The sequence below is a fragment of the Chlamydotis macqueenii genome, chromosome 6 (genome assembly GCF_036417535.1).
Source record: "Chlamydotis macqueenii isolate bChlMac1 chromosome 6, bChlMac1.mat, whole genome shotgun sequence".
Lineage (NCBI taxonomy): Eukaryota > Metazoa > Chordata > Aves > Otidiformes > Otididae > Chlamydotis > Chlamydotis macqueenii.
The window spans coordinates 20,973,882-20,986,332 of NC_141561.1; the positions used below are offsets into that span (position 1 = coordinate 20,973,882).

Genomic DNA, 12,451 nt, shown 5'->3' on the forward strand with positions numbered 1-12,451 from the left:
CCCATCCCAACCCCTTCTCAAAAGAAATTTGTTAAGTTCTGGTGATTTTACTGGACTATAGAGGAAAAATGAGTCCAAATTACTTGGTCAGTTAAAACTACTCAAATCTATATTTAAAAAAAAGACATGGGAAGAAGAACAATCCTGAATTAATACACTATCATCAACTAGACCACTTACTCTCTAAAAATGGCTCTGTACAGCCCATCTGAAACAGCTGCTTTTATGAACAAAGCTGTGATTCTGGAGACCTACTCATCTAACAGACATTCAGTCTAGTCTTTTATTCGTGGCTGAGTCACTCTCAGCAAGGGGTGCTGAAAGCTAATTGGTAAGAACCTGATATTTACATAGCTAATCATTCAATAGCTTTAGGTATGTAAATTTTTCAACTTAATTTTAGAAAGAAATAAAAACAAATAGAGCACATGAATTCTGAATTAAGTTTTTGCAAAATAAAGTTATTAATATTAAATTAGATCTAACATGATAGAATCAAAATTGACCAAAATTAGGACTCATGGCCCAGGGCACAAAATGCAGCACAGAAAACAGTCCCAGGCTCAAAACCAGGGTCTGATGTTGTATATACAGAAGACAAAGAGATGGGAAAGGAGAAACAGTAATGAAATATAGTGGGAGCAAGATTAACTTGCAAGTGTGGATAGTCAACTGAAAGAAACTTGAAGGAAAGAAGGGGAAGCAAGCAGTGGAGAGTGCAACCTGTATGCAAGAAAAATGGTAGCAGGTGTTGGAAAAAAATGTCATAGGAGCAGAATGTCCATTAGCAAAGGACATTTCAGGCAGGGCTGAGCTGAGAAAGTGGGAGTTGAGGGGAGTTAACCTCACAACTACAGTTTTCTCTGCTTTACTTGTTTCTGCAATTCTTCCTGGGGGTCTTCTCCCTGCAGTTTCTCACCTAAGCCCCTGACTTCCTCAGAACTCATGTGAATGAACCTCCTTCCCCCTGCACAGTTATGGAGCTGCCTGACTGTACATCTCTCTGATGTCCTGTCAAAACAAGGTTTAGGTTTTTTCTCTCACACATGGCAATTTCAATCATCTTACCTGTCAATACATCTAAATAGCTGTAAATGAGATTCAATCCAGACTGTGTGTGAATACTGTGATAATTAGTTTGTTCCCTTCATGCTTTCACTTACCAACTTAAAAGTCAATGTTTTCAAGGCCTTTGGATCATCTACTATCTTCTGTAAGTTAGCAGCAACTGTAAAATAAAGTATGAAAAAATATGATTTACAGAAAATTGCATTTAACATTACATCAAGCCTCGTGTTGACTCTTCTACTTAATTCTACACACACACATCCATAAATTACCACTTGAATCATTTAATAACCATCTAGCTGTTGTCTGAAAGTCAGAGGGCAGTTGGGCTGCCATAAATCCTGCCTCCTTTCTTTTGCAGTCACTGGTACTTTGTGACTACATGAACTGGTTCAGGGGAAAAAATCTGCCTGAAAACCAAATGAGAGAAAAAAAAAAAAACACCCTAATTTTCAGGTTAGTTTATTCCATAAATTTGTTTAACAATCACACAAATGTAAATGGAAGGAAAATGGGAGAATCATGCAGCTAAGAATAAGGTGATAGCTGACATGATTTATATCATGTCTCTACTATAGCCAGGGCCAACATCAGCACGTTTCTAGAAGGCGGCTCAGCTCGCTGTCCCCTTTAACTTCCGTTTCTGCTGGCTTCATGATGATAAAATTTTCACTCCTACTGTGCCTGATCATATATGATTCACTGTGTAGTAACAGAAATTGGTCTCACGGGGGAGAAGTACAGTATTTTGCAAGGGAATTTAGAGAAGTAAACGACTAGGCCAATCTACCACTGTTAAATGTAAATTAATCCTTGGAGGGTCTGATATTCTTTATACTACTGAAATGGCACCAAGGTTTGTTTATACACCTGTAACAAATTTGATGGGGGATGAAAGGGTATTTGAAACTAAACACAAGCCTTAAAAGCAAGCACAAGGTACATTTTGTAGGAAATACTTTTTGGAAAGAAAAAAAAATAACCTTCACAGTTAAATTAACTCAACTACAGGCACTACAATAGAAAGTCTTTCTGTTTTTAAACCTTCATTATTCATAATCTTCTTTATGCTACTCATTACAAACAGTTTTTATTTTCATCACACAATTCACTTCCACAATCAAGAAGTCAATTTTATTGCAATACCTCCTGCCTGATAAAATATATGCAAATACAGATAATGCTTTTCATTACAATTAGTACTTAGAACCTCATGCGTAGGCAAAAAGGAGTGTTCAGCCTCATAGCTCCTGAAGCTAGGATAGAATAGCTTCAATTTCTTATGTCTTAAAAATCTATAAAATAGGATAATGCACTCAAGACCAGTTCTGGCTTATCCAAATCCCCATAAAACATGTCTTAAAAAAAGTAAACAGGACAAAAAAAACACTCCAGCTAGTGTAAGCTGGCTTCACTGAAATGGAGACACAGTGCTACAAAACCAGACAGGAGCTGGGTCCTAAATCCAAAGATTTCTACCTTCACCTACTGTAAGATGTTACAAAAAGATGAGCTTCAAATGCACGCTTGCCTTCAGGAGGGGCAGGCTTCCATTTAATGTTGAGCAGCTGTAGAACAACTCAGGCAAGCCAGCATGCTGCTCGGCTATTTGACCTGAATGCAAAAACTTCCAGATGCCCTTAGGCAAAGGTACTGGCAAACTTACTATTCCTGCACTTGCAAACAGCAGCCCATTGTCAGCAAGTGTTTTAATGAACTATCATACAGTGGAAGTGGCACTGAGGACTTCATACATAGTATCAAGACCTTAAAAAACCCTCTAACCTTCCGGCTGATTCTTTACCAGGGAAGAAATTAAAAATTTCAAAGCAGAAATAGCAAAAGATAAACTAGCAATATATGTAATTCTAATTACTTTTTTGTTGTTGTTAAACACCATAACAGAAAGGAGTGATATGTTAGATGGCTGTCATTCTCCAAGAAAATTGCTTTTCAAAGAACAGTGCTCATTAAAAGGCTACAGGGACAGTTTTATTTGTTCACTTGTCTTTATTTCTAATATGAACACAAGCCAAAAACTTTTACATATAAAATGCCAGAGAAACATCTGAAGCAAGCATATGAAATATGCTTTATTTTTGCTTTTCTGATGGGCTATAAATAGAGAGGGATATGTTTAATCAAACAGAAGATTAGGAGGATTTAAGGGAGTAATGCCAGATGTTTTCAGGCTACACTTTAAAATGAGAAAGCCAACCTGCAAAGAGTCCATAATATTAGAAGTTTACATAAAAAGTCACACCTGCAGTTTCCTAAAGAGAGATCTTTTAAGTTTCAATTATACACATTCAGCATTGTTCAAGTAAAACTAGCATTTCACCTGTGACTTTTGGTACTTTCTATTTTACATTTTCTGGTCTTTACAGAAAGGCAGTAAAAAGGATTTTGCCAAAATAATGTGATTAATCCCATTCAGTCAAGCCACCGTGAAGGCAAACACCCCCAAAGGCCTGCTCTTTCTGCAGTATCTGAAAGCCTAAGTAATTAACATCAACTGAGAATCAAGTATGTGTGCATAATTACCTAGCAATAGCATACAGTCCTGTTGGTATCTTTTTCATTTTTCTAACTCCTTGCTTTTGTTTTGCTAGGTCTTGACCTTATTTAGACTGCAAGGCCCAGAAGGCAGCTGTCTGAATTTGGATACCTAAGTCTACATTTCAGGAAACTACTTAAAATATGGTTCATTTTTTTTTTTTGCAGGGATGAGACAATCATTATCCTTTTCACCTTAGGGCAAGCAAAAGGTTTGAGGACCTGAAGAAGTACGTAGGATTGGGCACATCTCTCAGTACCTAAACACCTTGAAGATTTGGGGCTCATCTGCTAACCAGAATCTTTTGGGGCCTGATATAATCAGCTAGGAAAACCAGCAGTAACCCATGGACTGCAGGGTCCATGGCATCTCTACTTCAGTTCCCTTCCTTTAGAAATAGAGCCTGCAGCACAAGCAGCAGAAGCCATCCAAGCAGTTGAAAGCCAGCCTGCAGTGCCTTCCAATTATTTCTCCAGAAAGTCTGGGGATCCCATCTTAACTACAGTAAAGACATCTTCAAAATTAGAAGTAGAACACCATACTCTAGAGTGGAATACTCATCCTACTTTAAATGCAATTAAATTAAGCTATCAGTTGCATTAAGTGTAACTGATTTACCACTCCTATGAATATACTTCTAAAAATTTAGGACTACTACTAAACCTACACAGTTTGGACTAAGTATGCAAAGTCTCCTGAAAGACTCCGAGAAATTCATGCCAGACATACGCTCACAGCAGTAAACAATGTTCTCGCATACAAGCAGCTGCTGCTACTCTTCAGCCCTATTCAGAATTACTGATCGCATCAGGGAACAAAGCAAAACAATTACTTTTAAGTGGAACTACTATTAGGCTTTACTGATGAACATCTCCCCCAGATACCAAATTTAGGCTCTTTTCATCAAGGAAAATTATTTACTAGGTTGAGCCTCGCTAACTCTCCTAGTACAGTTCATGTACAAAGTTTTAATTTGGCTTAAATATGAAAAACATGAGCCGAAAGTTTCTAAATGCAGATGAACCCAACCACATTTGCACACAACAGGGAGGAAAATAAGCATCCCACTCTCACCATCTCTCCCTCTCCTCCCCTCTCCAAACAATTCTTCTATTGCAAGTCAGTGAACAAAGTCAGTTTAATACAGTAATGCTCTCCCTCAAGTGAAAAAGGAGTTTCACATTAAGGGGTTTCTAGAGAGGTACGATTCATTCTCTCCAGACTTAAATTATTTGGAAAAGTGGAAAGCGCTGTAAAATACATGTCTCTGGGTTCTACTTTACACCTCATTTCTAAGTATACTACAGTTCATATTGACAAAGCCATTTTTCTTTGAAGTACTCTGAAGTCATGCCTTAGATGTTGTACTTCTGAAATTCACAGCAGATTAGCGTGCCTGCAAGCAGCAGTAATTGTCAATTTCAAATACTGTTGGGAATTCGCTCTTTCTACAAGGCCTGGATATATTAGACTCAACTTTATTTTGCAGAGTGTTTTCTCAAGATGTTAGGCCATGCTCCTATAAAAGTCAGAAGAAGAAACATGAACAAGGTAACTGCAGGAAAAAATTAAGTGGTGATGGAAAAACCTTTGCCAGCCGTAACCTCAAGTAAATAGAGTATACTTCAAATCATGCCTTAGAGCAAAAGCCCTCTTCAAACATTAGCAGCAGTTAGTACAATAGGCTTTTTGTTGTTTACAAAAATAAATGAGGTGCCATTCCACCTTCTTCAGAAGGCTTCTGAAGGACATATAATTAACCCATGTACCACAAATCATTCCACGTTCTTTTGCAGGTTTCGCTCAGTGACAAATGCTTGTGCCACTTTGTCAAAATAAGCGTCTGTACTTGCGGAACATGCAATAGGATAAAAGGTCAAACCCAGCACATAAATATACACAACACAGGCTGCTAATTGCAGATGTAATAAATAAATAAATAAATAAACCCCAAATGCATGCATCCTCTAGCATGCATATTTATGTAGAACATACTACAAATCACTGTTTGCTATATGACAATTTTGGCCAACCACATCAGTTATAATTTTTAATAAGTGATCAATATAAGCTGAGGTAACAGAACAAAAAAGGCTGTCTTTAAGTTCACAAATAAATATATGAAAATAACTGTATTTTGGGCCATCTCAAATAGACGTTTTGCTCCTGTAATGCAACAGGACTATGCTTGGTTATTTAAAATTCTTGACACAGCATGAAACCTAATGAATAGGAAAAACTTCTGGAAAAGTTAAAATTAATGAGACAGTTAATAAAGCTATACGAAGTACAGTAGAACTATTTCCAGCACAATGCCGACCCAGCCAACTGAGCCAGAGCCATCTGGCGTAAACACAGACACAAGCAGAAACTAAACCTTGAGATAATATTTCTGGGGTGCTCAAAAGAATAATGATTCATCTGCTTTTCCATTTTCAAAAGAGTGGATGGGGAATGTCTGACAGTATGCTTACTTTCAACAGTTTGCAAAGCTACTGCATACTGTAATCCCGAAATTCACATATGAGGAAAGGAAAAACACTATTCAGGCACAAAATTACTGTCACCAAAAAAAAAAAAAAAACCCAACCTGAAAAATTGTAAGCTCTGAGAAAATGAAAAATATTTTTAATAAGTGAAAAGTGAAATAATTTTTATGTAGTCCAAAACTCAGTTTATAAGAAATAGCCACCTTCAGCTGCTCCCTACCTCATCAATGGTATTGCTGTTAGCAAGGCCAAACTCAAAGCTCCACAGATTTATTGGCTTTCCTGATGATTGTTTCAAATATTACCCCTTCCCCAGCTGCAGGCAGTTATTTTGCCATTTTCATCTGATACATGGACTTCGACATAACTAACTGTCTTGTGAGTCTGTCGATTTGAGGATCAATGCTGTATTCTCCTGTATGTGTCTTGGGAAGCAGGATGCCTCAGTGACAGGGAATACTCTTCAATGGAATTATCACTCCTGAAAATTCAGTTCCTGGTGGGGCTTTCCTCCAAAGGACTGAATTTATTATGCATGCTTTTGAGGTGGTTTCACATATTGCAAGCTGTTCATTGCAATATAGACATTCATTTATATTTCATACTACACAGTGGTTTTCACGCATTTGCAAGTTCATAATAAAATTAAAACTAACTTTTAAAACTAGACTATAGTTTATTATGCAAACAATCAAAGCAATCGACCTTCAGAGCTTTTGGTAACAATTCCTCCAGATCTCCGACTTTCTTATTATTATCTAATAGCTCATAAACTGTCTGCATGAAAGATTAACAGTCTTTTCAAAGAGAGGTCAAAAAGGTCTTTAAGTGCAGTGCGATTCCATTAGTTCACCCACTCGATGCTAGTCATAAAAGCCCTTTTGTTTATGTTGCTTGAGAACAGTAGTGAGGGAAATATAAAAACATTTTGAGATCTGTGACACCTAACTAACAAGTGTTTATTGCTAGAGGACTGCAAGGAGCTAGACATGATTTGTATCAAAAGAAATAAAAGAAAATAGAGAGATCAACAGCAAGTCTGACTTCTCTTCTTAGGAAGCTATTGGACACTGATAAGGCAGAAACTTTAAAAACATTTAGAAATGTGTTATTTACAAATAGGCTGTCATCAGGAATTTATCAAAGGAAGATTAAGGCTCACAAATTTGTCTGCATTCTCCAAGTACATTGCTGAATCAGTTTCCGCTGGCTTTATATCGACTATCTCCATTTCAACATTTGATACTTTAATATCCAACAGCTTGATTTGCAGCCTCACAATCAGAAAACATAGCTTAAAGAGGACAGCTACAGGACAACAGAAGACCAAAGCAGTTCTCCCTTGAAAGGAACACTGGGAGACTGAAAAAGGCCTCCTACAGCATCCTTATGAACAAGACTACAATTTCACAGTGTAATTCCCACAGCTCAAAGTAATTACTAAAACCACTTGAGCTCTGTGGTTCATATGGGTTCTGAGCCCCAATACTGTAAACATGGTAAAGCCCGGAATGTATGCTGTTTCACATGTGTATAAAGTACCAGGCATGAAAAAGAACTGTACCAAATCAAACCATCCTCACCTCCCAAAGAATGGCCCAACATACAGCAACAGTAAAGAAGAGAGGCAAGCAATACCTCAAATTATGCACAGAATACTCATAGGCACAGGTTGTGCTACCCCTAGTGAGTACCAAAATCTGTGCTGATCTAACTTATTCTATACAGACAGCCAAGGTTTAAGCTAGTTCTTCAGACATTTTTAAGGACATTAACTAGTAGTTTGGCATCAGGGTATCTTGTTCCAAAAAAGGAAAGGGGGGTGTGGGGGGGTGGAAGTGGGACCAAAGCTTTAACAACTAACCAGTTATGCTATGCTATTCCAGAGTGGAACAGGCAAAGCCATGGAAGAGATATCAGGCACTTATATTCCCGACTGACCTCTAATGACAAATACAGACTTTAAATATTTATCCTCGCTCAAACTGAAAACAATAGAAGAGTTTATGGAATAACAGTACACCTCAAATGTCTTCACATTAAGATCCATTAACATGGGGTATTAATACCCACTGGTCACAGATAAAAAATTGGAAAAATGAAGACTGATGCAGTAATATACAAGATTTCATTTTTCTTTAGGTAGCTGATGGAAAAATTTCCACCCAAGAGCAGCAGCATATTTGATGAAACAGGAGCACTGTATCAAAATGGAAAATGGAATAATTTAGTGCTAGAAATCTACCTGTTTCAGTTCCAATAGCACATTATTAAACTCCCAAATTCTCTATTTTTAGTATGGATATCTGATCCCAAGGTAATGTTTTACATTGTAAAATCAGTGAAAAGGAAAAAAAAAAACAACCCTGAAACCGTGATAAGTCTTTTTATTTATTAAATTAAAATACTAATATAACTGGAAAATCGTACCTTTTCCCAGAAACTTATGAAAAAATAGAAGGTTGATATTTCAGATTGATTTTTTTTTTCTCCAATGGGTGTGAAAAACACTTAGACAACCACTGCACATTTAAAACTAAGTGTTATAAAAACATAAGTAGAATATATTTGGAAACTTAAATGCTTATCTATTTCAGACCTTGATTCTACATGTGTCTAATGGGGTAGATTATCCAGAAGATGAGGGAAGACTAATACAGATTTCACATTTTCCCCTTCATTTTGATGATCCTGAACATTCTAATCCCGAGTCTAGTCTCAAATGAGACTATTGTAAAACAAAAACTCAGACCTGCTGCCCAACATTGCTAGTAGGGATATCTAACAAGCCTGAGGTATTACAGTTAAATTGTGCTCATGAATTTGCTACACAAAAAAATGAGTCAGAGTATAAGGTTTAAAAAATTGTTTGCCAGTGACTGAATGCAGAAAGCAAGTGTTAGCTTTCAGACAATGGTTTTGACAACCACAGTTTGACAGTCACCAAGATACTGAAGACAGCTCTAACAAATACCTCCATCATGCTGGATTAAAGTTGAAATGTAGGGCTATGCAGAAATAAGGCAGGTCACATTCCGCTATGCATATTATTACTTGGCAATCGCCTCTCCTCAGCAGATCTTCTCAACTCCTCCTGTCCTAAGTTCTGCGATGAATTATAGATACTGTTCTGGCAAAACTATTAAGAAGCCAGAATAGCAGCCAGGCTACTAGAATACCTTATATCGGAAACTTGAAGCAAGGGAAAATATATTTAGAAAAGAGTCCCTGATATGCAGGAGTTAAGTTCTGAAATAGACCACTCTAGTTTGATGAACCTCAATAAATCCTTATTTTGACATACTAACCGCTTGCAGAAAAGTGAATGCCAAGGAAACAAATAACAGCAACTAAATTACTACCGAAAACAGGAACATTACTTACATTGCTGTCTTTGCAATTTCTGATTCAAAGTCAGTGTTGTCTTCTTTTTTTAAACTAAAAAGGAAAGACCCCCAAACTACAATTCAGACCTATGAGGGCAGGGATCACACTTCAAGCCTAAGAGTTTATCACCTGCTGTATCAGGCGAAACCCGAACTAACCCCACTAAACCAGATGGATTTATTCCTCATTTACACAGTTAAGTAGGAACTGGTGGACTGCATGCTGAAAAAAGGAACTTTCTTTGAAAACAATTGCTAATTCCACCTTTTTTTTTTTCTTAAAGTAACCAAGAATTATTGATTTGATCACGGCTATAAGATAAGCACATTTAATATGATACATGAATACACATGTATGTGTAGAGAATAATTTGCACACTTACATCATGTATTTATAGTTCTGCCACAACCACCATTACAGCAGCAGTGATTACTCACTTAACACAACATTGGGTTTTTTACCACACTGAAAATTCAGCCAGGTGGGAACTTGCATGAAACCAGTCAGTTTCACACAATATACTTTCTCAAGTGCACCTTTATGTACAACACATATAGCTAAAATATTTTTGAAGGCACAATTAGATGCAAAGCTTGATTACCACTCCATAGCTTCCTGAAGGCAGGTTGTGATGAGCAGGGGTTTGGCCTCTTCTCCCAGGCAACAAGCAGGACCCAAGGAAATGGCCACAAGTTGTACCAGAGGAGGTTTAGATTGGACGTGAGGAAAAACTTTTTCTCCCAAAGAGTGGTCAGGCACTGGAATGGCCTGCCCAGGGAGGTGGTGGAGTCGCCATCCCTGGCAGTGTTCAAGAGGTGGCTTGATGAGGAGCTACAAGATATGGTTTAGTAGCTGTGGGAGCAATGGTAGTGGGAAGACAGTTGGATTGGATGATCTTATAGGTCCCATCCAACCATGTGATTCTATGATTCTATGATACCTGCGGGTGTACCTCAAGCTTCCAGAACTCCCAGCAGCCTAGTCAATATAAGTCACCCTTCAATGGATTAGCTCTAAATGAGCCAGATGTGTTGAAATATTTAAGTCTTTAGTTAAACCCTGGGGATTTGAGAGATATTCTCCTACCTGTAATGCATGTGCATATCTTGCTGAAGAGATAGAGAGTTACGTGCACATGTTGAAGGCACAAGAGTTTCTACAAAATGCCTTAAAATACTGTCAACTTTTCATTAAATCTGAGTTTCCTTTCTGGATAATACATTAAAAAGTAAACATAAAGTATTTAGTCTATTGTTTGAAATTAATTGTCAGGGTCTATAAAAGCATTTTCTCATTAGAAAGTTTATGGGTACATTGAGCTTTGGTACATGTGAAAACACAATACACTTAACTAAAAAAACTCTGTTATTTCACTCAGTTTGAGCCATAAGAATAAACAGACACAAGAAAAAAATAAGACTGCTAATGAATTACCTCAAAGATTACAAATATTAGCACATCTCAAAACATTACTGATATCAAATTACAAACCTATGCTGCCTTCAAATGGTAGTGCTGTCCAGGTCACCTACCCATAGCAACATTACGGCTCTTTGAGGACATAAATTAATGCAATATATTTTCTACTTGTACAGCACTATCCCATTTTCCGATTACATCACGATTATAAACCAGAATTAGTTGAACAAAAGGCATAACTTCATTCCATTTCAAAGATGATCAATTTAACAAGAAAATAAAGTAAACTAGGTATAAGCAAATGCAAAACAAAACCAAGGAAAGCAAAAGGATATTCATTGTGTAACTGCGGCTTTTCCATGAATTGGATTGTCAGTGCCAGTAGGAGTTAAGATGTTACAGACAGAATACTAACAAACTGGGCTTCTGCTTTTTCATCTTTCCATTTCAGTATGAAAGTACCTTCAGCATTAGCAGACATGATACTGTAAGACAGTCAGCTGTTTCAATTTCAAATACCTTAATACTGTGATTAATTGGGAACCATACACATTACTTATTGCGTAACATTCCTTGAAATTATGTCATTCTGGATTTGGCCAGATACATGTTCTCTGCACTCATGGCCAACTCACCCATCCACAGCCATGATTTTTTTTTTCATTCTAGATGCCAATTTAAGTCTCATCTACTTACCATAGTAACTGCACCAAATAAAAAGGCTATTTCACCCCCACCAAAAAAAAAAATAAATCCAACAACCTCAAAACCCTTAGTCAAACTATTATGGCATCTACTGTATTCACAATTCTAAGAAAATATTCAAGATGTCGATGAAAAAGCTGGCTACTTTCAAAACATGATCTCATTTCAAAATATGATCTATTGGGTTTTAGCTCATTCTTCTAAACACATTAGGCTTTTCAGCAGGAAGCTTTTGTTTTGACCAACTAAAAGCTGTTCCTCTGGTTACTAAGCAAATACCTGGATCTGGCCCCAACACCAAAGACAAATATCCATCTACCAGTAGTTAATGTCTGGTTTACTTAAAAGTAAAGGTAAATCTTCCATGATGGTCAAGGTATTCACAGATTATTTTAGATATTTTTGTCAAAAAGTAAGGTACATTAATATAGTGAAGGGCAACTGAACATTTCTTGATGGCATGGATATCAAGGCTTTTATTTAAGCAGCATTCAGGAAGGGAAGTATTTTTTTAATATATATATATATATACACACACACACACACACACTTAACTGTAAATACATCTTTAGGTTCTGAAACTTAAGCAAGGCCTCTAGAAGATTAACTATAGCCTAAGCCTTCACTGAAATTATATGTACATTGTACACTCCAGTGAAGTAGGATTGCAACTATGTGACTTTCAATAGAACTGACTGTTGGTATGATTTGAGTTTCCTTTGTGTTATCAAAAATACAATAAAGCATTACTAGATGAATGTTTACTAGGTAATATACATATATTGCATATACACAGAGACATATATTTCATCTCAAAATGTATTTT

General features: G+C 36.9%; 1 protein-coding gene across 2 annotated transcripts in view; it reads right to left on the bottom strand.

Annotated features, from left to right (window-relative positions):
- The window catches only part of STK39 (serine/threonine kinase 39), a 101,301-nt gene that overhangs the window by 4,389 nt on the left and 84,461 nt on the right, over window positions 1–12,451 (bottom strand). For both annotated transcript variants that reach the window (XM_086750864.1, XM_086750865.1), the window contains one exon: window positions 1,164–1,228. In XM_086750864.1, the coding sequence (XP_086606990.1) occupies window positions 1,164–1,228 (65 nt within the window). The remainder of the gene's footprint in view (window positions 1–1,163; window positions 1,229–12,451) is intronic.